This window comes from Meles meles, chromosome 19, assembly GCF_922984935.1.
Source record: "Meles meles chromosome 19, mMelMel3.1 paternal haplotype, whole genome shotgun sequence".
NCBI lineage: Eukaryota > Metazoa > Chordata > Mammalia > Carnivora > Mustelidae > Meles > Meles meles.
In genome coordinates, this window is record NC_060084.1 from 49,628,373 (window position 1) to 49,652,137 (window position 23,765).

General features: G+C 56.7%; 2 protein-coding genes across 2 annotated transcripts; one reads left to right on the plus strand and one right to left on the minus strand.

Moving 5' to 3' along the window:
* Positions 1 to 5,815: 5,815 nt before the first annotated feature.
* CCDC8 (coiled-coil domain containing 8) lies at positions 5,816 to 8,744 on the plus strand. Its single transcript, XM_045986863.1, has 2 exons — positions 5,816 to 5,933; positions 6,066 to 8,744. Exon 2 carries the CDS (start codon positions 6,645 to 6,647, stop codon positions 8,175 to 8,177), a length of 1,533 nt encoding a protein of 510 aa, XP_045842819.1. The 5' UTR covers positions 5,816 to 5,933; positions 6,066 to 6,644; the 3' UTR covers positions 8,178 to 8,744.
* Positions 8,745 to 14,988: 6,244 nt separating this feature from the next.
* PNMA8B (PNMA family member 8B) lies at positions 14,989 to 19,181 on the minus strand. Its single transcript, XM_045988402.1, has one exon. The coding sequence runs from the start codon at positions 17,349 to 17,351 to the stop codon at positions 15,537 to 15,539; it is 1,815 nt and encodes a 604-aa protein (XP_045844358.1). The 5' UTR covers positions 17,352 to 19,181; the 3' UTR covers positions 14,989 to 15,536.
* Between the last annotated feature and the right edge of the window lie 4,584 nt (positions 19,182 to 23,765).

Below are 23,765 nucleotides of genomic sequence, written 5' to 3' on the forward strand. Positions count from 1 at the left end.
AGGGACATCTAGCCCCTGGATCACCCTGGGGTGAGGCTGGGCAGTGGAGGGAAGGTCTGCAGGCAGGTGCTGTGGACCCTTGAAAACCCTTCTAAGGTTCTCATCACCCATACCTGATCCAGGGGGTCAGGAGACAGGACAGTAGTTTTGGGGATAATGATTCTTGAGAGACAAGGTGACAGGCTAAAACTTGGATGTTTTAATTTGGAACTTTCCTCATTGGAGTCCAGGGGGATTAGCAGCCACACTGGGGTTGGGGGATGTCTAGATTTGTTCCCTGTGCCTGCTGTCACAACTCACTACAAACTAGGCAACTCAGAACAACAGCACTTTATTCCCTCGAGGCTAGAAGTCCGAAATCAAGGGGTTGGCAAGGCTGAGCTCCCTCTGAAGGCTCTAGGGGAGGCCCCTTCCTTGCCTCTTTCAGCCTCTGGTGGCTTCTGGTGCCTTCTGGCTCATGGCCACATCACCCCAGTCTCTGCCTCCGTGGTCACACTCCCTCCTCTGATTCTTCATGGCTTCTCCTCTGTGTCTGTATATTTCTCTCTGCTTCTCTCTTATGAGGACAATCCTGCTGTCCTGCCAAGATAATCTAGGGTATCCTCATCCCCAAACCTTTCATTACACCTGTAAAGATCCTTTCCCAAATAAAGTAACCCTTTCAAATTCCAGAGACTGGAACCTGAAATCTAGGGGTAGCCATTATCCAAACTCTTACAAGATCTCTGAGATTCCCACCCCTCCCTGCCTTTAAGGGTCCCTCTATACTGCTAAAAAGTGGAGAAACCCTAATTCCCAGTCTGGCTGGTTTGCAGGCCCTGTGTGGTATTTCCAGCTGGCCAAGTTCCTCCCTTGAGATTATTTTTGTAATGCTGTACCCCCACCCCCACCCCCCGCCACGTCCTAAGATGCTCTGATCCGGTAGGTTGGACTCGGGAAATTGTGATTTCTAGAACTCTCGCCATGATTCTGAAATACAACCAGATTTGCGCATCACTGCTTTAGAGAAATGTGACACATGAATGAATGAATGAATGAATGAATGAATGAATGAAAGAACAATTTTTCAAATATACAACTATTCTGTTGACTTTGCTTCCGGACTCACCAAAGAGCCTCCAGATTTTGTGTTGAAGAGGTGAGAGGCAGGGGTGTCCTGACTATGTAGCCAGTTCTGGAGGCCGGTGACTGCCTTAAGTTCGGGTCAGGATCCCAAGATCCTGGGATCGAGCCCCGCATCAGGCTCCCTGCTCAGTGGGATCCTGCTTCTCCCTCTGCCTCTGCCTGCTGCTCTGCCTACTTGTGCTCTCTCTCTCTGTCAGATAAATAAATAAAATCTCAAACAAACAAACAAACAAACCAAAGGTTACCTGGGAGGGAAGTCTTCAGAGAAAGCTCACCAACTTGCTCCCCATCCCCTGGCCGCCATAGGCAACTGGGAAGGTAAAGGAGCCCTGAGTGATTCAAAGCTCTGTCACTTACTAGCTGTGTGGCTTTTTTTGGCCTAATTTTTTCTCATCTGGAAAATGGAATACTTACTTAAGAAGGGTCATGAGGAGTGGGGCACTTGGGCGGCTCAGTCAGTTAAGCATCAGACTCTTGCTTTGGCTCGGGTCACGATCTCAGGGTCATGATCTCAATGTCATGAAATTGAGAGCCCCCTCCCCCCAAGCTCAGCCAAGAGTCTGCTGGAGATTCTCGCTCCCTTTGCCCTTCCCTGCATGCTCGCTCTTTCTCTCTCTCTCTCTCTATTTCCCACTCTCAAATAAATAAATCTTAAAAAAAAGAGAGAGAGAGAGAGGTTGTAAGGAGTAAAAGAAAAATTGCACAGGGACAGGGAGAAGGTAGGAGCTTGATCAAAGTGAATTTTTTTTACTTTTTAATTTTTTATTAACATATGACATATATAACATATAAAAACATTATTTATTAACATATAACATAAATAACATTATTTATTAACAGTGAATTATTATCAGGATTATCATGCACCCTGCTTTTGGGCATACCCAAAGAAGGGTGGAAATTGTCACGAAAAAAGAAAACCGACACTGATTTGCCTGCACAGATGTGGAAAGGACTTCAAGACTAGCCATTCAGTGGAAAAAGCGAAATTTACAGTAATAGATCTAGTGCAATCCTGGTTCATTCACTCAACAACTATTTTGAGCACCTACCCACACCGTTCTAGGTTCTGAGAATTGGGCAATGACCAAACCAGACAGATGTCCCTCCCGTCATGGGGCCAGTATTTGAATAGTGAGACAACAAACAAACAAAAAGTAAATAAATAAGAAAATACTAGGAAGTGGTAAGCACCATGATAAAAATGTGAAAAATCCCCTGGGGTAAATTCTAAAATTACACATGTAAGCATTTTTTTTTCCTGCAAAAATACAGAATGTATTTTTCTGTGATTACTTCAAGGGAAGAGAGTGGGGGCTGGGAGAGAGAGAGACTTGTTTTTCACTTTATACCTTTTTGGAACTTCATTTTCTTAATGGGTGTGAGTCACTTTTAGTATTTTTTTGCTTATTTTTTATTTTATTTATTTATTTGACAGAGAGAGCTCAAGGGGGAGCGGCAGGCAGAGGGAGAGGGAGAAGCAGGCTCCCCGCTGAGCCAGGAGCCCAAGACTCTGGGATCTGGACCTGAGCCACCCAGGCGTTCCTTTAGTACTATTTTTTTTAAGTGACAAGCAAGTGTAGCTGGGTAGAGCGATCCGGGCCACGTTTTGCTTTCTTCCCCCACTCTTTTTGGATTTTTCATCTCTTTTGAACACGTATAAAAATGGGAGCCGTGATTATCATTTGTTCTGGGGCGGCAGGAGAAGGCTTTCCGCTTCCAGGGATCTGAGCAATCTCAAACGCTCAGAGCGGAACTGCTCAGGGGCTGGCAATTTTTGTAAGAATGTTGAGCGTTTGAGGTTTTCATTTCGAGGATAATCCTCCCCGCCCCGCCCCACTCCCAGCCACACACACCCACACACACACACACACACTCACACACCTTTCCCAGATGCAGAACGCACGTATCTCATCTGCGAGGTCATTCCACTTGGAAGTCTTGAGTTTTGGGACTTGGATCCATAAACCAACATTCCTCAAACGGGTAGCCTAGGGATTTTTAGCTTCCGGTAGCTTTTCCGGGAAGCTGAGTAGGGGATCAGGCCTAAAGTAGGGATAAGGAGCCCAGAAGAGGTGCGGCAGGCTCCCCCTCCGGACCCTCCCCTCCCAGAGCTGACCTGCGCTAAAGCGTGTCTCTGCGTTGCCATGGAGACCGCTGGGCAGCTGGAAACTCCGCACAAGGGAGGGGCCGGACGGTTGGAGGCCAGAAGGGGGCTGACCGCGCGGGCTGGGATCGAGCCTTTGAGAAGGAGGAGAAAATCCAGCAAAGCCTATCGACCAGGCTCTGCAAAGGCAAAAACAACCCGAACGAGCCAATAATTGTGCAAAGGCCTCGCTGAGATCTTCACCAACCCCGCCCGCCACGCTCTTGCTTCCTTCCCTCTCTCCTTCTCCCTCCCTCTTTGTCTCCACATCTGCCTGGTTCTTTCAAGAGCTAAATAAAATCTCACGTCGTGGGATTTTAAATGAAATGATGTGTTCCTTTTTTATACCTTGTATTAAAGTCATTGTTATTTTACAGGGATTTTTGGCTGTTGTTAAAATTTTTCTCTCTTTTTTTTTTTTTTTTTTTTTTTTTTTTTATTTGACAGAGAGAAATCACAACTAGGCAGAGAGGCAAGCAGAGAGAGAGGAGGAAGCAGGCTCCCTGTGGAGCAGAGAGCCCGATGCAGGGCTTGATCCCAGGACCCTGGGATCACGACCTGAGCCAAAGGCAGAGGCTTTAACCCACTGAGCCACCCAGGCGCCCCAAATTTTTCTCTTTTAACAGTTGTATGTTTCATTATAATTGGTTTCCTTTGTAATCCGATGGATGTGGTTCTACGCATTGAAAAACTTTATCTTGAATAGGGCCCCATAGCACTTAGAAAGGGTTAAGGATTCCTGAGATAGAGGACTCAGGAGATCTTAGAGGCCAGTCCTATTGTTGGGGTGCTGGGAAGGGGGGTTGTAGAATGACCACCCCAAAAAAACATTTGGGCAGAGGGAAATTGCCAAGAGAAGGAGGGGCCATAACAACCTGGAGGTTAGGAACAGCAAGTGCAAAGGCCCTGAGGTGGAACTGAGTGGGACCTCTAATAAACAGTGAAGAGGTGGGGGTGGCTGGAGCACAGTCAGTGAGAAGGAGAGAAAGAGAGAGGGAAGTGGAGGAGGTATGCTAGGGCTTTGTGGCCCATGGTGAGGACTTCAATTTTACTATGAGTAGGATGGAGGATTTTTAAAAGAGTAGAGACAGATCTGAGCTAAGTTTTTTAAGATTCCCTCCAGCTGCTGGGTTGAAGTCAACAGCAGGCAGTGAGGGGGAAACACAGAGCTGTTTCCATGGGTCCACCTTACCACACAGCTCTGAGAATTCCCAATGACAGTCCCCCTCCCTCCCACACACAGCAGGGTGCCTGGTTCCAAGGAAACTCTCCCTGTAAGTTCACTGTTATTAGTACTAATGCTGAGCCAGCTGCCTTGGAGTTACCCAGGAAGCTCTGCACATCCTGGGCCCCCATCCCAGGGATCCTGACCCCTCTCTGTCCATGGCTGATTCTGAGGACCTCTGCTTGAATTTAACTTATTTAATTAACATTTTTGACTGCTAAAAATCCAAGCAATCCATGAAGATAGAGAGGGGAAAAGCACATGTCCCTGCCACCTCTGGGGGTCCCCAGGGTCCCTCCCCAGAGACAGCCACTGTTGGCGGTGCTGGTACCTGGGATCAGTACACCTGCCTAGACCCCTTGCCCACCCCACCACCACACACACACACACACCTCGGACCGTTTCAGATTCAAATCCAGGTTTCTCTCACTTCTGGCTGTGGGAACTTGAGCAAGCGATTTTACATCCTCAGCTATAAAACGGGAATGATCTGTGCATTTGGGTGGCTCAGTTGATTAAGCAGCTGCCTACGGCTCAGGTCCTGATCTCGGGGGCCTGGGATCGAGCCCCCACATTAGGCTCTGTGCCCAGCATGGACTCCCTCTGTACTCTCGCTCTCTCGCTCTTGCTCTATCTCAAGTAAATAAATAAAATCTTTTAAATAAATAAAATAAAATGGGAATGACCATCAGTCCCATTACCTGCATCATAATGTTATATATAGGGAGGATTTTGTGGAGTTAATCCGCAGAAAGCACTAGGAAATGCTCCATAAAACTTGACTATCCTTTTTACCAGGTGCTTCTTTTTACATAGCTGCATAGTATTCCAGGTGAGACTTGACCAACTGAGCCAGTCCCTCCTGATGGACAACACTTCGGTTCATTCATTCATCCCCAAAATATTTATTGAGCACCTGCAGTGTGCCAAGGCCCGCGCTAGAGCCTGGGGCAGTAAGATCCTGGTACCTTTTCTCCACCTACATATATGCTTGAACAGGAAGGACCCCTGGGTACCAAAGTCGCATGATGTTGAAGCCTAACAATACAGTGCCAGTGACTTGCCAAAGGCCGGCCTCATTAGCACACCCACTTCCAGGGCTTGGCTGGAACCCGCGTTTAGAAGGGCAGGTTGGGGAACTGCCACCTTTCCCCGGAAGGTGCTGACGTGGGCTTCGTGGGCTTCGGCGGGGGCGTTCTGCTTGGAAGCGGTGGCCTCAGGGAGGCCCGGAGCGCGGCCACACCCCTGTGGGGGGAGGGGAAGGAGGGCGCCCCGAAGGGAGTGGACAGCCCCCCTGTCAGTCTTCCCGAGTCCCGGAGTGTAAGATGAGAAGGGGGAAGGTGGGCCTCACCCTAGGGGACAGCGAGGAGGAACTTCCTGCCCGCGCGAGCTCCTTCGCGCTGAGCGCACGGGCTGGGAGGCTGCAGGCGCGTCAAGGTCAGCCTGGACCGGGGTGGCCGCCAGCCTGGGGGCGGGAGACCCTTGGGGGGGGGGGGGGAGCTGGGCTGTGGCCTCCAAGCGCCTCGGCCATATTGAATAGCCCCGGCTGAGCGGTCTTTGTGTGCTCAGGCCTCTCCCAAGGTGCAGGCGCGTCCCCGACGCAGGAAGAGCCACCGGGGGCCGCCCGTGCCCTAACTTGGAACCGGGACCCCACGTCTGCAGCTGGCGGTGGGCTTCGAAGCCTCAGGACGGACCGCTCCCCGGCTCACGTAAGCATCCTGGGAACCGATTCCCGCCAGTCCTTGGGGCAGGGGAGCCGGACTTGGTCAAGACTGGACTTTGTGGCGGGCGGAGAAGTTGGGAGGGATCGGCTCATCCTCGGCTTGAGAGGCGAGACCCTCCTGGCAGTTCTGCGGGAACGTCCCCCCTCACCCCCACCCTCCAAGACTCAGGCCTACAGTGTAGTTTGGGGTCATTGCCCCCACCCCCGATTTCACCCTGGAGATCTTAAAGACCCTCGAGAAAAGCCACGTGGGGGGCTGGTTCCCCTGGGGTTTCCTCCCCTCCCCCGACTGCCTGATCCTCTGGAGCGTGCCTGATGTCTGCAAAGACGTGGATTTGGACGTCCTCGTGGAAGCCTTGAAGCCCGTGGGGACCTTTAAGAAGATTGGCAAGGTGTTCCGCAGGGAGGAGGACTCCACGGTGGGGATGTTGCAGATCGGGGAGGACGTCGACTATCTGCTTATCCCCCGGGAGGTCAGGCTGGCGGGAGGCGTGTGGAGGGTCATCTCCAAGCCCGCAACCAAGGAGGCGGAATTTCGCGAGCGGCTGATCCAGTTTCTGGAGGAAGAAGGCCGCACACTGGAGGACGTGGCCCGCATCATTGAGAAGAGCACCCCACACCCGCCCCAGCCCCCCAAAAAGCCCAAGGAGCCCCGGGTGAGGAAGAGAGTCCAGCAGATGGTGACCCCGCCCCCACGGCTGGTGGTGGGCACCTATGACAGCAGCAATGCCAGCGACAGCGAGTTCAGTGACTTCGAGACCTCCAGAGACAAGGGGGACAAGGGTCACAAAGGCGCGGGGCACAGCAGGAAGGTGCGCAAAATGCCAGTCAGTTACCTGGGCAGCAAATTTCTGGGGAGTGACCTGGAGAGCGAGGACGACCAGGAGCTGGTGGAGGCCTTTCTGCAGCGAGGGGAGAAGAAGCCGAGCGCGCCACCTGCCCGCCGCCGCGTGAACCTGCCCGTGCCCATGTTCGAGGACAACCCCAGGCCGCAGCTGTCCAAGGCGGACAGGTGGCGAGAGTATGTCAGTCAGGTGTCCTGGGGGAAGCTGAAACGGAGGGTGAAGGGTTGGGCGCCCAGGTCCAGCCCTGAGGGGGGTGAAGCCCAGCAGGCATCTACTAGGCTGGAGAGGGTTGGGGCCTCGGGGTCAGGCAGAGCCAGCCGGGGGGACAATGTGGGCAACACAGGAGACAGGTGGGAGCCTGAGATGCCCCCAAGACGATGGAGGCCCAAAATCAAATGGGCCTCTTTTCGCCATTGCAGGAAGGAAGAAGCAGCATCCACAGATCAGAGGGCGGAGGCTGCGGATGATCAAAGAGCTGAGGCAGCAGATAATCAGAGGGCAGAAGCTGCAGATAATCAGAGGGCAGAGGCTGCAGGTGATCAGAGGGTGGAGGCTGCAGATAATCAGAGAGCTGAGGCTGCAGATGATCAGAGAGCAGGGGCTGCAGATGTTCAGGGGGCTGAGGCGGCAGATAATCAGAGGATAGAGGCTGTAGAAAATCAGAGGGCAGAGGTTGAGGATAATCCAGGGGTAGAAGCCATAGCTGTCCAGAGGGCAGAAGCTGCAAATAACCAGAGGGAAGGGGCTGCAGATAATCAAAGGGCAGAGGCCCAAGCTGTCCAGGGGGCCGAGGCTGCATCTGATGGGGCAGAAGCCACAGCTGACCAGAGGGCAGAAGCTGTACAGAACCAAAGGGCTGAAGCCCCAGCTGCCCGGGGGGCCATAGGGACAACCCAGGGAGCTAAGGCCCGGAAACAGGTCAAGACAGTGAGGTTCCAGACTCCTGGCCGTTTTTCATGGTTTCGCAAGCGCCAGAGAGCCTTCTGGCACACTCCCCGGTTGCCAACCCTGCCCAAGAGAGTTCCCAGGGCAGGCGAGGCCAGGAGCCTTAGGGTGTTGAGGGCAGAGGCCAGAGCAGAAGCAGAGCAGGGAGAACGGGAAGACCAGCTGTGAGGTGAAGAGATGGGGGTGCCCTGGAACTCATGGCTTCCTGCCACCATACTTGAAAATGGAGGTGGACAAGGGCCGGGCAGTGAGCCTCCCAACTCCACCCAGCACCCCTCTGTCTTGTTAAAAGTTTATCTTTCATGCATTGATTAAAAAACAAAACAAAACAGATTCCTTCTAGTCACCCAAGGAACGTAAAGAAAGACAACCATACAAAGTGGTTGTATCACTCATGATCTTAACTTCTGCAGTGCAATTCTAGGTGCTCGGCTTGAAATGGAGGAAGCAGCAGAGATACTCCCTCCCCCTCTCCTCTCCCTTTCTCTTCTTTTCTACTGTCCCCTTAACATTGTCAGCCTCCTTGAAGTTAAAAAAGGGAGGGCGGCGTGCAAGCCCACATGCAAATAAAAATGTTTACCACGGGATTTCCTGGCTTTGAATTGGGCAACTGAAGAATGCTCCAGGGTTGTGTCCTCACTCCCTTGTGTCTCCTCCACTCCCGCCCTCCAGGATGGTGCCCTGTGTTTATGTCACTTTGCTTGCCATCCCCATGCCCCTGACTCCTGGCCCAGGGCCCAGACCTTACAAACTTCCCCGACCTTGGTTACAAGGGACAGAAGAATCATCTGGGAAACGTGGCCAAAGTCAGATTCTGGGGCCCTTCGTGCCAGAGCTGTGGATTTGCTCCAGCTGCCTGTGTGGCCCAAGATTCTGTTTCGATCAAGCCCCCAGAACATCTCTTGGGGCAGATTCGTCCCTGGGCGCATTGAAAACTCTTTGCAACAGAAACGGGCCAAAAAGCCAGATCGTGGTGTGATGTGTAGTGAGCCGTGGCTCGCACTTATGATCGGGGACAGATCAGGTGGCTAAGTCCCCGTGGGCACTGGGGGACCTCTCTGTATTGTCTTGTGTCCCCCAAATCCCAGCCCCACCCGCAAAAAGCAGCACATGGCTATACCCCAGCCTCACTGAGGGAGGGAGGGAGGGAAGGAAGTCACGGAGGAGGGAGGCCTGGAAGCCACCTCTGTCTTGGCTTCAGCTGCAGTCCTGGCCTGGGTTTTTTTTTTTCTTAGTTTTTGCCTCTAGAACTAAAGAATCACCGCCCTCACCTGATCCTGTTCTGGAAGTAGTAGCTGCTCGTGCTCCTTCCATAGGATGCTAAGAGTTCCTTTCAACCTAGCCCAGCGAGCACAAGCACCAGTGGGGTTGGAGGAAAGACAGGGTGTGGACCCCACCTACAGGAATGGACTTGCGGGGGGCCCAGGGAATAACCAGGTGGATGGGACCGTGGCTGGAATGCCCAGTGAATGATCCGGATGCCAGGTCTCTGGTAGAAGTGGGTGTTCTCCGTGACCGCTGCCATCTGGGAGAGTATCAGCCACATGCCCAGGAGGGCCTAGTCTGTTTGGGGTCCTAGTAGGGGAAAGAAGGTGGGAGCGGAGATGGTGAGAGACACCAGGAGGAGATTCCCGAGATTAGGGACAAATCCATCTGAGCAGTCCAGATTTCATGTAGCCCCCAAAGGGCATAGTCCCCAAAGGCAGCCCATGGATGCCTCCAGGCTTGCAGTTTCAAACATGCCAGGATTTTCATGGCGGGGGGGGGGGGGAGGAGCACCAGAAAACTGGAGGACACCCTAAATGTGGACACCCTTAACTGTCCCCAAAGAGGAAAATAACGGAACACAGCCATCAAGGTGCCACTCTGCCATACCAGGGACTTTCTGCGCCCCTCATGCTGGTGTGCCTTGGCAGGAGGAAACCACTAGGGGGCAGGCAAGGACGGATTTGGAGCCTGGCTCACGCCTAGCACCGCCCCTTCCAAGCTGTGTGACCTTCGGCTGGTTACCTTGTGCCTCTTTGTGCCTCTACTTACTCATCTTAAAGGGGGATCATTATAGAGCTTTCCTCCCAGGACCGCGGAGAGGATGGAAGAAGACGTAATGTGTTGGAGGTAAATCAACCCACCCAGACCTCATCTCTCCTCGTCCTACTCCCGTTGTACGTCAGAGGCGGCCAGAACTTCACCGGATATCTCAGCCCTGATGGGGGCCCCCCGGGACAGGGGTTGCCAATCCTGGCTAGTGTGTGGAACGACCCGGGAGCTTTCCAACACCCCTGCCCAGCCCGCAGGCTTAGATTCTCATGCAAGTGCTGCAGGGGTGACTGGAGCTCCCAGAGCCCAGAGACAAGCTTGCAGGGTGATTTCGACGAGCCCCTCCCGGGACTCACAAGCGCTACCTCGGGGCTCCAGGAGATACTCAGACCCCGCAGCAGACCTCTCTCAAGCTGGTCGTGCAGAAGAACCCATTGCAAGGCCTTCTAAAACGCAGACTGCTGGCTCCCAACCCACAGTGATTCCCTAGGCGTGGAGTGGGCTCGAGAACTATCAAGCTGATTCCAGGACCCCACACGAAGGACCTCTGCCCTACAGAAACGACCGCTTTTCCGCAGCCTGACGTTCAGAGGTGGAGCTTTGGGCCGGGGGCATCCTGCGCCCAGGGCTGGAGCCTCTCCGACGCGCCTTTCACGAGCGGTCCTGCAGCGCCCCCTGGTGGGAACCGAGGGGGCCGCAGTTGGTGCGGGCTTTCACCCCTCTTCTGAGTGGTGGGGTGGGGAGCCAGCGGCGTCACCTGGCCCTGGAGCCTTCGATCTTCTCCCTAGAAGTTTTGGGACCCAACCCCATTCGCAGGAGTCCCGGGACTCGAGCGGGCTAAGGGGACGGGATGGGACAGGTTGGGCCTGGTATTGCGGGGCAAGCTTGGGTAGGGGATGGGGTTGGGAGGCGCCGCGGCCACAGGCTCTGGGATGGTTAAGCGCTCATGCGAGGGAGCCCCGTAGGAGGACAAAGCCAAGTTCGGGGTCCCTTTCCCTCCTCCCCGAGCCTTACTTTCCTCATCTGGGCAATGGGAGTGAAAACCTGCCTTCCTCCTATTCCCCCAACCTTATTCGATGCACAGAATCAAATAAAGACACCCACAACCCAAACGCAATCTCGTCACCCCAAAGACCCCACAGGGACGCAAAGAGCATGGGAGGTGGCACTGGAGGGGTCCCTGATCGCTCGTGAATGTCCCCTAGGATCACGGGCCTGAGCCATTCCATGGCTACAGTGCGGCCATCCGGCTGCCCCAGCCCTCCCCTCTTGGGGTCTCCGCTCAAAGGTCACTTCTCAGTGAGGGCGTTGGCGAGCCCCCCCGAAATGGGCGAGGCTGGCAAATCTGTCGCGCGAACGGCTGGCCATGCAGCCTCCCCGTGTCGTGCCACCGCGCGCCCTGCCCCAGGAGTGTCTCCGCAGTGCCTCCGCCCCACAGCGCCCCGCGAGGGTCCGCATGGGTGGGTGTCCCTCGGGCCGCCACGCCAGCGCCAAGCACCGGGCCTGGCTCCGTGTCCCCGCGGCCCGCAGTCCGTCCTGCCTCTGCCCGGGCGCTGCCTCCTCCCGCCGCCTGGGCCGCGGGCGCTCGGCTCGGTGTCTTCGGGGCTGCGGCGCCCACGAGGCTCCGGGGGACCAGCCTGCGGCCCGGGGGCCTGCGCGGGGCTCGGCGGGGCCTTCCCCACACCCGGCAGGCGTAGCCTTCCAGCACCGTCCCCGCCGGCAGCATCTGGGCCGCGGTTCTCCCGAGGCGCGTAGTTCATTCGGTCGGTCGGTCATGGGACAGCTAGAGTCTGGGCCGCCACCGTGCGCGGACACTGTGCCCGGGTCCCGGGGGCGGCCCTGCCCCGCTGCGGGGCGCCGGAGCGCTTCCGCGGCTCCTCGCCCCACGGTCGCCCACCCCCGGCTCCGGACCCGACCCTCGGACCCTCGGACCCTCGGACCCTCGCTGCGCTGTGGCGGTCCGGTCGGAGAGCGGGAGGCGGGGGACGCTCTCCCGAAGCTGCTCGGCCTGTGGTGTCGGCGGCGGGGACGTGGGCTGGGGGCTCCCTGGTCCCAATTCGGGGACTGCCGCTGCTTGGTGGAATCTCAGGGGTGCAGCGGCCGGGGCTCTGGCGGCAGCAATTCCGGGGGCGGGAACAGCTTGCCGCACTCCTCATCCTGGGGCAACCTGACCCTCCCTTCTGCCCTTCGACCTGCAATACCCGTGTCATCGGGAGGTCATCTGCAAACAAATTAGTGTGGCAGGTGACAATCCATCAGAACTTGAAAAAGTAAGGGTGTGAGGGAAGGGTCACATTTAAATAGGGAAGGGAAGCCCTCTCCGGGGAGTGGGACAGTTGAACACAGACTGGGATGAAGTGAAGGGTGGAGCTATGCAAATATCCTGGGGAAAGCACTCCTAGCCTTGGGGGAACAGCAAGTGCAAAGGCCCTGAGGCAAGAATGGGCTCCAAGTGTTCCCTGAAAGGCAAGGAGATCTGGGCATCTGAAGGCATGGGAGAGTGTGTTGGGCGGTGAGGCAGAGAAAATGTGGACAGAGGAATCACAGCAGTGTTGTACCAGAGAACTTTCTGTGAAGGTGGACATGTCCTATACTTGCACTGGAATGGTAGCAAGCCAGCCTATGTGGCTCTGGAACACTTGTAAGGCAGCGGGTATGGCTAAGCAAATGGATATTCCATCTTATTTAATTTTATTTAAATGTATTGTCCCTTGTGACATGTATGGTCCCTTGTGACCGGAGATTACCCTATTGGACAGAGCAGGTCTAGACCGCTATAAGAACTTCAGTTTAACCTGTGGGGGACAGGGGTGCCTGGGTGGTTCAGTGGGTTAAGCCTCTGCCTTCGGTTCAGGTCGTGATCTCAGGGTCCTGGGATGGAGCTCCGCATCCTGCTCTCTGCTTGGCAGGGAGCCTGCTTCCCCTTCTCTCTCTGCCTGTCTCTCTGCCTACTTGTGATCTCTCTCTGTCAAATAAATAATAAAATCTTTAAAAAAAAATAATAACCTGCGGGGACAAAGGAAGCCTGTGAAAGGTTTAGGGAGAGTTAGGTAATCAAAGAGCAGACTACAGGGCAGGAGGCGGGATCCCAGTGGGGGTGGAGGCAGCACCCCATTAGTCTGGGTCCATGACAGACCTTTGGCCCAGGGGCTCAGGGGTCAGGTCTCAGGGTGACGCATGGGAGCAGCTCTTGGCCATAGAGCGGGATGAAGGGTCCACATGGTCACCAGGGTGAGATACAGTTGGGCAGAGACTAACCTGGGCACTAGAGACCAGAGCAGAGACTGGGACCAGAGGTGATGCAGAGGGAGTGGGATAGGAACGGGTTTAGGGGTGATGGCCGGGCCCCAGAAAGCGCAGTTGGATGGACCAAGGAAGGGCATTCTGAAGACGGTGGAGTACTGAGACCTGACAAGATACAACCAAGTACCAGACAGCTACGGTGGGCGGTGAGCGAGAGGAAGAGGCCAGGGGTGGGGGCAGGTAGAAGCTGAAGCAAGGCCTGATATATGACTGCAGTTAGGTTAGGTCAGGGGCGGGGGAGGGGCAGCCGCTGAAGAAGCAAAGGACTCTGGGTATAAATCAGGGACATGACAGCCCAGGTGTTCCAGCTGAACTTCAGTTATGGGAGGTGGGGCATCTGTTGTCCAACCTCGGAAATTCCCCTCCCCCTCCCCCCACCCCCACCCCCGGCCAGAGCAAGGACACACCAGACCAGCATGTTCAAATGTTCAACTCACTTTATTGAAGGGTCCCAGGCAACAAGTGCACCAGGAGAGGCGCTTACACCTGCTATGAGGTTCTCCCCACCCCTGGCGTCCACAGAGGCCACTCAGCCCAGGGCCATCCACCGCCCCAAGGAGGAGGGGGCTTGCTGCCCAGCCCCAGCCCCAAGCCCACCCTGGCCTGCTCCCTGGTGATCTCAGGAACTGTCCCCCGGAGGTCCCTGGAGTTCTGAGGGAGGAAGCTTCTAGAATGGTTGAGGCACATCCTGAGTCTGCTTCTGCACCTGGGTGTCCCCAGGCGGGGCTCGCACAGTCCAATCGGGCTGTGAGGGCACCCCCAGGCCCCTGCGCCTTTCTGGAGACACGGAGGGAGGGCCCTCCTGGCACGATGGGCCTGTCACCCCCTGGGCACAGGGACTCTGGCACAGACACACACACATCCCCAGGGCAAGAGGACTAGGAGCAGCACCCAGTACAGAGCACTCCGGAAGGGACACGCTGAGGTGGGCAGGAAGGGCTGATGTCCGCTTCACCATGGGACAGAGACACCCCACAGAAGCAGCCACACTTGGGACAGCAGGTGCTGAACCCCACAGCGCTGAGCCACACTCCTGGGGGAACCTGGGGGCTGGGCTGCAGCTCCCTCCTGGGGACACTTCCTTCCTCTCCAGCCATTCCCATTCCCAGGGCAGCTCCTGCACTGGCTGGCCCCGCCCCTGCCCCTCAGGGTCCCCTCTGATGTTTGAGTCACTCAGAGGGTGAACCGGGACCTGCCTCCTCTTATGCCCCCTGCAAGGCCACTACTGAGGGCCTGGTCAGCCCACGGGACAGGCGGCACAGCTGCTGGGACAACAGGCGTGGGTGGGGATGGTGAGGCGACCACAGGCCTGAGGGAGGTGACCTGCCCTGCACAGCCATTGAAGGAAGCCAGAAATCCGGAGTTTATGGGATTGCAAATGGTGGCAAATAATTCAGGTTCCTGGAACTCACTGGGCAGCCCGAGTGACAGATTCAGCCTGTGGACAGTAGCAGCTGCCTGGCCTTGGCCTTGAGGAGCTGGGTCACCTGTCTCAGCTGCACCTGAGGGGAGCAGGGCTGGTGCTTTTCCACTTTCTTCTTCCTCCTCCTCTTCCTCCCCTGCCCTACCCTTCCCCACCTGTTCTTCCTCTCCTAGAGGACCTCTCCCTCCGCCAGGAGCTGCCCCCTCTGTCCTTCGCTGCCCCTCTTTCTGGAATCATCTCCTCCCCCAAGCAGGGAGGATCAGCCTTCAGGGGTCCACTCCACGCAGACACCCACCGCCCAGACACCCACCGCCCAGCTGGGTGGCCCAGGCTCCATCCCAGGCCCCAGGCTCCATGAGACTGGGGCCGGGGGACAGGAGCCCAGAGACGCTGGCCAGAAGCAGGTGTCTGGAAGGATGGGCGCCTCGCAGAGAGCCTGAAAGAATTTTCTGGCACAGCGAGCCTCCCCACCTCCCCAAGGCCACGCTCAGCCCCGTGCTAACCCGGCGCGGCCCTAAGCCCAGCCCCCCCCGGGTGGGTCCGAAGACGCCGTCCCATCCCCTGGGGCTGCTGCCTCTGGGGTGCCCGCGTGTCTCTCCCTCTTCCCTGGGGACCGCTCCCGCCACCCGCGATGGCTGGACTGAGAGGGGCGGGGGAGGCCCGCGGCGCGGCAGAGCTGGGGTGACGCGGTGAAGCCGGGAAGCCGCCTCGGCCGCCGGGGGCGGGGCAGCGCCCCGGGTGCGGCCTCGCGACTCCGGGTTCCCCTAGCGGCACTTGGGGGGCTGCCTCCCGCCGCGACGAGCCTTCCTCCCGCGGGCCGACTCGGAGCCCGGGGGAGGCTGAGCCCTGGCCTCGCCGGTCTGCACCTGGACCCCTGCGCCCGCGCGCCCCTTCTTTTTCCCGCGCGCCGCCGCCCGGTCCTCCGCGCGTGTTTCGGGAGTGACCGCCCGCCCGCCGCGGCCTCCGCCTCCCCCTCGGCGTCTGCAGGAGCCCGACTGGCCCTGGGCCGCCGCCATCTCTCCCAGGGCGCCGGAGGCCGTGCGCACCCGCTTGGTCCGCGACTTCCCGGACGCCCGGCGCTCGGGTCCCGACTCCCCGCCCTCCCCGGCTGCCAGCAGCGCCAGCACCTCGCCCAGCTGGCGTCCCGCGCGCCCGCCCCGCCCGCCCTCCCGGCCGCTGTCCCCGGCCTCCGGCGTCACCCCCGCCGCCGTGTCCCGCGCGGCCAGCAGCGCCACGAGCTCCAGCAGGCCCCCCTCGCCGTCGTCCCAGCCCGCCAGGAGGCCCCGCGGCGCCCTCCTGCCCGGGGACGGGGGGTCGGGCGCGGCCAGGGCGCACACGCACTCCCGCAGGCTCCCGCCGCCCGTGGCCTTCCGCAGCACCAGGCCGTCCACCCGGCGGCCGGCCTCCTGCACCTTCACGCGGGCTCCCCCGGTGTCCTGGCACAGGACGGACAGGACCTCGCCCAGGGCATCGGTCGGGTCTGTGCGGGGGCTCCAGCCCAGGGACGCGATCACCGAAGCGATCTTCAGCAGCTCCTCGCGGGCTGAGGGGTCCGACGGGTCCGTAGAGGCCACGATGGCCACAAACTCGGGGTGGTCCAGCGCCTCGTCTCCCGGCTCCCCGTTCGGCCGCGACTCGCCTTCGGGAGCGTCGCCGTCGGCGGGCTCCTCGTCGCCCGCGTCTCGTACAGCAAGCAGGGCCACTAAGTCCGGGACGCGGCTCCGGGCTTCGCTGCTGCCGCCGCCGCTGCCGTCCAGCCTGACGGCCTGGGGCTCCGAGGCCTCTTTCTCCGTCGGCTCCTGCTTGGCCTCGTCCGTCACCGTCACCAGGGCCAAGAACTCGCGGGGCCCCTCTCCTGCATCGGCGCTGCCCTGCAGGGCCCACTCCTTCGTGCTGAGCTCCCTGGCGGCCTGGTGCAGCGTGGCGGAGAGCGCGCTCTGCGCCTCGTCCGCGCTCTGGTCGTCCTGGTCCAGCTCCTCCAGCACGATGCCCAGGCTGCCCTCGGAGGAGGCGTCCGACTCCCGCCTGGCTGATGTGGGCGCCCGCTCCGGGTCCTCGGTGCTCTGGCCCCTCGGGGCCCACCTGTTGCCTCTAGCTCTGTTTCTGCGAGCCCTGCGGCCCCTCCTAGGAGGTTGGCCAGCCCTCATGGTGGTTGGCTCTGAGCCCTGGGCCTGTGTCTCCGTGGCCGGAGAGGGGAGTGTGTTCTCGGGGACCCAGGGCCCTGTGGCCTTCGAGGGCCTGTCATCCAGCATCAGGTGTCTCATGTGCCTCAGGACTCCTGGGTCCTCCACAGAGTCCTGACACACAACCCTCCAGACTCCGTCCTTGCCCGCAATCTCCCTGGGGAGGGACGCATGATTTATGTCCTGCACAAACTCCACCAGGGCGGCTTTGGCCTTGTGGTCCCTCGCAGCCCTGGTGTTCCATAGTCTGAATGTGCCCAGGGGCAGGAGGGCGGGCTGCAGGACGGCCTCGATGGCAGCCCGCTCCAGGCCCTCCGGGATGCCGGTGACCAGCAGCGCGCGGTGCGTGTCCACATCCAGTCCTCGGCACCAGTCCCGCAAAAGACTCACGGCCATGGTGCCGCCTGCTGGCTGGTGCCGTTGGCCGCGTGGCAGCAAGCCTGGGGCGGACGTGGACTGCGGTTCGCTGTGCAAATCCCGCCTTGGAACAGTGCCGCAGCCTTGGAGTTCAGGTTCAGGGGAACGTGGCAAGTCTCTGGGGGCTCTGGATCAGGCTCTTGTCGCCTCTAACCAGCTGACGCAGCAGCTTGGCCTGTTGCCCCCTCTCTGGGGCCGTTGGAAAATCCGCAGGGGGGCTTACGAGTCACTTTCAGGGATATCGCCAGCCTGGCCGCTCCGACCTTTGTCCCTGAGAATGGCCTCGGTGACGCGGCCTCATCCAGGTGCAGGGGAGGGCGCCACCGTGGTCACCTGGCGCGGCAGGGGGAGGGGAGCCGGGCTCTGGCGGAGTCTGTGCGCTCACCCTCCGCTCCAGTCAGAGCAGTTGGGCTGCGACCGGGCTGCTGGGTCCTACGCCTGCGCGCCCGGGCTCGCCCCTCCCCCAGCTGGGCCTGGTCTCCGTGGTAACGCGGCGGGCTGGAGCTGGGGGTCTGTGTCGCTGGGGTCCAAGGAGCCGCTCTTAAAGGGCCTGAGGAAAGGAGGACGTGGGGCTGGGCAGTGCCACCTTCATTGATGAACCCACAAAAGCCAAATTCACAGGAGACAACGAGACATCCGTCAGGGTGACCCGACCTCATTCAAAGGATGGTGGGGGGGGGGGGCGGACTTCAGGAGAGGACAGGCTTCAGCGGGTTGTAATCCCCCTCCCCAGAGGACAGGTGGAGGTCAGGATAGGAGACCTAAGTCCGGGGGTCCTGGCCTCAGACAGTGTGGTCCGGGGACTCACTCTTGGGAGAGATGCCTTGTTCGGAATTGCGGGGTCACTCAGGCTTCAGCCTAGGTACACAGGCCTCGGGGTACACAGGCCCAGCTTTCACAGACCAGGCTTCATTCTTGAGCCCATTCCGGTATCAGAAATGGCACTGCAACTAATCTGGGTTTTGTGCGTGCCTCCTATAGGTCTGGGATCAGCAGGGAGACCAGACGTGAGTTCCAGTTCCCAGAGAAAGCGTTTCCCCGCTGGCTGGGACATGGGAATATCATAGCTGCTCGGAAACACACGTTTGCTTTGCATCCTTTGTCCCGCCCACTCTATGCAAATCAGGCTCTGAGGTCCAGCTGCCCGGTTTCCATGCTATTTCTACCCTTCCTGCCCCCACTGCCCCCCCCCCAACTCCGAAAAGATTCCTGAGCTGCTCCAGGCCAGGTTTTCTCCTTAGTGAAATGACAATGACCATGAACCCTACCTCATAGGCCCCTGATGGGGGTTAAAGCACGTGATCCAGGAAAACACTTGGAAGAGACATTCTTTGGCCCAGAGTTGATGCTCCATAATAGGGTGGCTATGGAAATTATTTATTGAGAACTCATCATTATATAAGCATGTGTTAAATAAATAAGAAATCAAAACACCTTGGCTTTTTGCTCCTCTCTTTTTTATGTCAGAAGAGAGTTTACAGTAATGTTACCATGGCAACTGGGCCTAGAGCAAACCAGACTGCTTACTCACTCCCCTACCAACCCCCCCCCCCCAGCTCTTTTCTCTGCTTTTCTCTTCTTTTACCCTCCTGATCCCCAAATGGCTGTTACCCATCTCTCTAAAGCAAAGTTGTCAGAAATCTAATTTGAGCCCCACATGCAGGGCACACATATAGTGTTGAATTTGCCACCGGCCACCCTCAGTCAATAAAAAGAAACAGGTGAAAGTCTTTTTTAAAAAAGAGAGAGAGAGAGAGTGAGAGAGAGAGAGAATAGATTTCATGTATCTCAAAGTATACAAAATATGCTCATTTGCATATGTAATCAATATGGAACAGTTGTTAATGAGATATTAAATACTTTTTTTTTACATTTTTAAAGATTTTATTTATTTATTTGATAGAGAGACAGAGCACAAGCAGGAGGAGCAGCAGGCAGAGGGAAGGGGAGAAGCAGGCTCCCCACTGAGCAAGGAAGGACAGAGCCAAAGGCAGACGCCCAACTGACTGAGCCACCCAGGCATCCCAACCATGAGTCTTCTTAAACATGGTTTTAATCAGCGGTGACTATGTGTGCTTTCATGCTAGGGCCCCCCTCCCGGTATACTTCCTGCATAATTCCATCTGGCTTGCCCCCCCCTTAGCTCTAAATCCACATTTAGTTACGAATGGTAGGTGTGAGGATCTGTCCTCTTCATTCCCCTTTCTAGCTGCTCTGCCCTCAGAGGAAGTCCTGCTCATTCCTCTCCTGATGGGGCAGGGAAGGGGGCTGAGTAGGTGGGGACAAGGTCCCAGAAGCCAAGTAGAGAATTAGAGATGCTCAGAAACTTCCAGAAGCAGATTGGTGTCCAGGAGCTGAAGGTCCCTACAGCTGTGCAGAAGCTCAAGGGCCCAGAATCAGAGTGGACCTCGAACACTAAGCCCCATGAGCAGATCGAACAGGCACCAGCCAGATAGGTCACTGGGAAACCCAAATGTCCTGCTAGCCCTGGCTGCCACCTTCCATTCCCGTAGAAACAGCTGGAAGAGGAAGGCATATCAAATGTTTTGCACAATTCTTCTCCCACCTCCCTGTGTTTGGGCGGGGGTGGTGGGAAGCCTGAGCCTGCTTATTAAGTGGTAACAGCACCATTGGGGCAGCAGTTCTCAAAGTGTGGTCCCGGAACCCCTAGGGGTTCCCAGAAGCAATTCAAGGGGTCCACGAGATCAACCTTGTTTTCATGAGAGTACTAACACATTATTTGCCTTTTTCACTCTCATTCTCTCACAAGTGTGCAGGGGAATCATCCAAAGGCTACCTGGGAAGGAATATTGCAACTGACTGGACGCAGAAGCAGGTACGATGTTCCAGCATCTTCCATCAAGTCAGACATGAAGAGGATTTGGAAGAACATAACAATTAATCTTTTGGGGGGGAAATGCAGCTATTTAAATAAAATGTGTTCTTTGCACAAACCTGTAACAAATACGCTATTGCTATTCTATAAAGAGTTTATCAGTGAGTATTGTTTTAATTTCTCGGCAGAAATTCCTCACACGGGAAATATCAGTGGGTAGAACACCCATAAACAACATCTCTTTGGGAAGTCTTTGATCATTTACAATAATGTAAGAGGTCCTGAGACCAAAGAGTTTGAGAATACTGTGTTAGAGATACAACACAATGTCCCCAGGGAGCCCTCCAGATAAGATGGGGGGCGGCTGTTTCTCTCTAGCAAGTTCTAATTGAATCATGGGAGTGAAGTGCATTCCCGGGTTTGTCCTCACTCCTCTGTCTTTCTGCTCCCCTCTCTCCAGCCTCGTTGCCAAGGAAACCATATCAGAGCATCCTTCACACACACACCAAAAAACACACACTTAACTCCCTGGTGCCTGAATCATGGTGGCTGGCTTGCCTTTCAGGACGTTTTCACCCAAGGAGCTGTGGACTCCTCCTGCCGCCGGCTCCCTAAAATGCCTTTGGATCTTCAGCCGGTTGCCCAATTCTTCCCCTAGCCCGGGCAACTCTTTTCACTTTCTATTTTTCCCATGTCCTTTTATTCCCACATGTTCTTCCAAACCACGCTTTGCTGTTTGAGGGCATCAAAGCTATATTGGAAAGCGCCTGGGTGGCTCAGTGGGTTAAGCCTCTGCCTTCGGGTCAAGTCATGATCCCAGGGTCCTGAGATTGAGCCCCGCATCGGGCTCTCTGCTCAGCGGGGAGTCTGCTTCCCCCTCTCTCTCTGCCTGACCCTCTGCCTACTTGTGATCTCTGTCTGTCAAATAAATAAATTTTTTAAAAAGCTATATCTGGATAACTTGTTTTACTTATTTATTATTTATTTATTTTAAAGACTTTATTTATGTATTTGATACAGAGAGCGAGAAGACAGCAAAAACAAGGGGAGAGTCAGAGGAGGAGGGAGAAGCAGGCTCCCCATTGAGCAGGGAGCCCCGATCTGGGACTTGATCCCAGGACCCTGGTATAATGACCTGAGCCGAAAAGTCAGGTGTTTAATTGCCCGAGCCACCCAGGCACCCCTGGGTAACTTGTTTTAGAGTAGTTCCCTCCTTTGGTTACTCACTTGTTTAACACTTGGTGGTAACGTGGCTCAGAGTGACTCGCAGTTACGTAACTTGCCCGTAATTCCACCTGCTGAGTGTGGTTACAAGGTGGGCATTCCACGAATTTTATCTCTTTATTGTCTGCTCCTCCAAGGAGAGACCCCGATAACAGTTTTAAAACAAGACGGCAGAGGCGCCTGGGTGGCTCAGTCGGTTAAGTGTCTGCATTGGCCCCAGGTCATGATCCTGGGGTCCTGGGATCGAGTCCCACATCAGGCTCCCTGCTCAGTGGTGAGTCTGCTTCTCCCTCTCCCTCTGCCACTGCTCATGCTCTCCGTCTCTCAATCTCAAATAAATACACAAAATCCTTCAAATAAAACAAAACAAAACATGGCTGCAAGTCTGTCCCCTCTAGAGGTGGGGCCCACATTCTCTTTTCTTGAACCTGAACTTGGGCAAGCTCATGACTGCCCCCACTGATAAAGTGTGGCGGGAGTGATGCTCTGAGTCTTCCCAGGCCAGTGATAAAAGGCTTTCTTTGAAACCCCATTGCCCTGCTGTGGGGAAGCCCAGTTCCTATGGACAGCCCACATGAGGGCAGGAAAGTCTACAGCTCCTGCTAGGTCTAGTCTTCAAGTCACCCCAAACCAGGCACTGAACACACGAGAGGTCAAGCTTCCGGGTGATTCCAGACCTTTGACCTTGGAGTGACCACGGCTAAGGCCCTAGACATTGGAGAGCAGAGAGACCCTGTTCCCACTGTCCACTTTCATCATTGAACTCATGTGCATAAACAGATGCTGTTTTTATGCCACTAAATTGTGGATGACTTGGTTCACGGCAGAGGCGCCCCCGGGTGGTTCGGTCAGTTAGCTTCTGACTCTTGATTTCATGACCTCGGGGTCCTGGGATCCAGCCCCCTTCCCTAATCAGGCTCCTACTCGGATCTGCACATGCGCAGAGTCACAGAGTCGGCTTGGCTCGGTCTCCCTCTGCTCCTCCCCCTCCCCCTGCTCCACGGACTCTCAGTCTCTCTCAAATAAATCAATAAATCTTAAAAAAAAAAAAAAAAGAAAAAGTAACTGGCACACACCTGTCTCCATCTCTTCCTCCACACACCGCAAAACATCCTCACACCCTCCTTCCTTCCGTGCTGAATGAGACGGTCCCTGGTAATGTGCCCCACAAGCAGGACTTCCGGGAGGTAGGGTCCGTGTCTTGCTAACTCTCCCCAGCCCTGCAAGTCACCCTGTGCGATGACGGTCCCCGTCCACGTGCCCACCATCAGCGCTTGAGAATTCCTGAGCCCCCCCAAGCCCTCTCCCCAAACTGGACATTATCCAGACTTCAAAGATTCGTCTGTTTCTCAAATGCAAAGTGATGGTTCATGGTTCTCTGACTCCGAAGGAGTTTGCACAACTCTTTGTTAGGCTCCGCTACCTCTCACTCCGCTGTGGGAGCTCGGAGGTCTTTCTGCCCATACAAGGACAGAGCCTCCCCACCCCCGGCCCCGCCCCGCGCCGCCCCCCCTCCCCATCCCCAGCCAAGGGGTCTGCCAGACTTTCCCTCAGGCCCACCAGCGCCAACCGGAGCTCGCTCTGGGGAAGCAGGGAACACAGATCCTCTGGCTGAAGGGAGCACCACCACCAGCCGGAGCTCTGCTTGGGGATCAGAGACCTGGGCCAGGTCTGGAGGTGTGTGTTGGAGAGCCCCATCAAACTGACTACCAGACTGGGGATGAGGGCGGCTTCTCTCTCAAACTGGGATGGGGAGGAGCTCTGGCGCCTCCCTCCCCGTCCCCCCACCGGTGCGCCACCCCACCCCCAGCCTCCTCCCCGGGTCCACTCCTGCCTTCAGAGATTCATCCATCCGCCATTCATCCTCCCCAAGACATCATAAACTTGACCTTGCCTCTCCCCTTCTCTGAACCACAAGCTCCTCACCGTGGCACTGCGGTCCCAGCCTCCTTCCGGGGCATCTTTCCAGGCTGGGACACCGGCTCCCGCGTTAAGGGGAGGAGGACTCAAGAGGCCTTCCTGAGTGGGTCCCCCACTCCCCACCCACCATCGGACTGTGAACCCCAGAAGGGCGGGGCCTGGGCTATCTGAGTCAGCGCTGGACCTCCAGTTAGGCGGGAGTAGGTCCTGTGGGAGTGTGTGTGGGAGGGAGATAGGAAAGAAAGCAGAGAAGAAGGGTGAGAAGGAAGAGAGGGAGGAAGGTGATCTCAAACTCACGGTTCCACCGTTCTTCCCTGAACTGTCTTCCTCTTCCCACCAGAGGGCGCCCTGACCCAACAAATCCCTCATGCGGCGTCTCAGCCTCCCCTACAGACAAAACCAATTAGAGGAGG

Bases quoted from the DNA above. Each gene is read 5' to 3' on its own strand.
- CCDC8 (XM_045986863.1), top strand. From the start codon at position 6,645: ATGTTGCAGATCGGGGAGGACGTCGACTATCTGCTTATCCCCCGGGAG.
- PNMA8B (XM_045988402.1), bottom strand. From the start codon at position 17,351: ATGGCCGTGAGTCTTTTGCGGGACTGGTGCCGAGGACTGGATGTGGAC.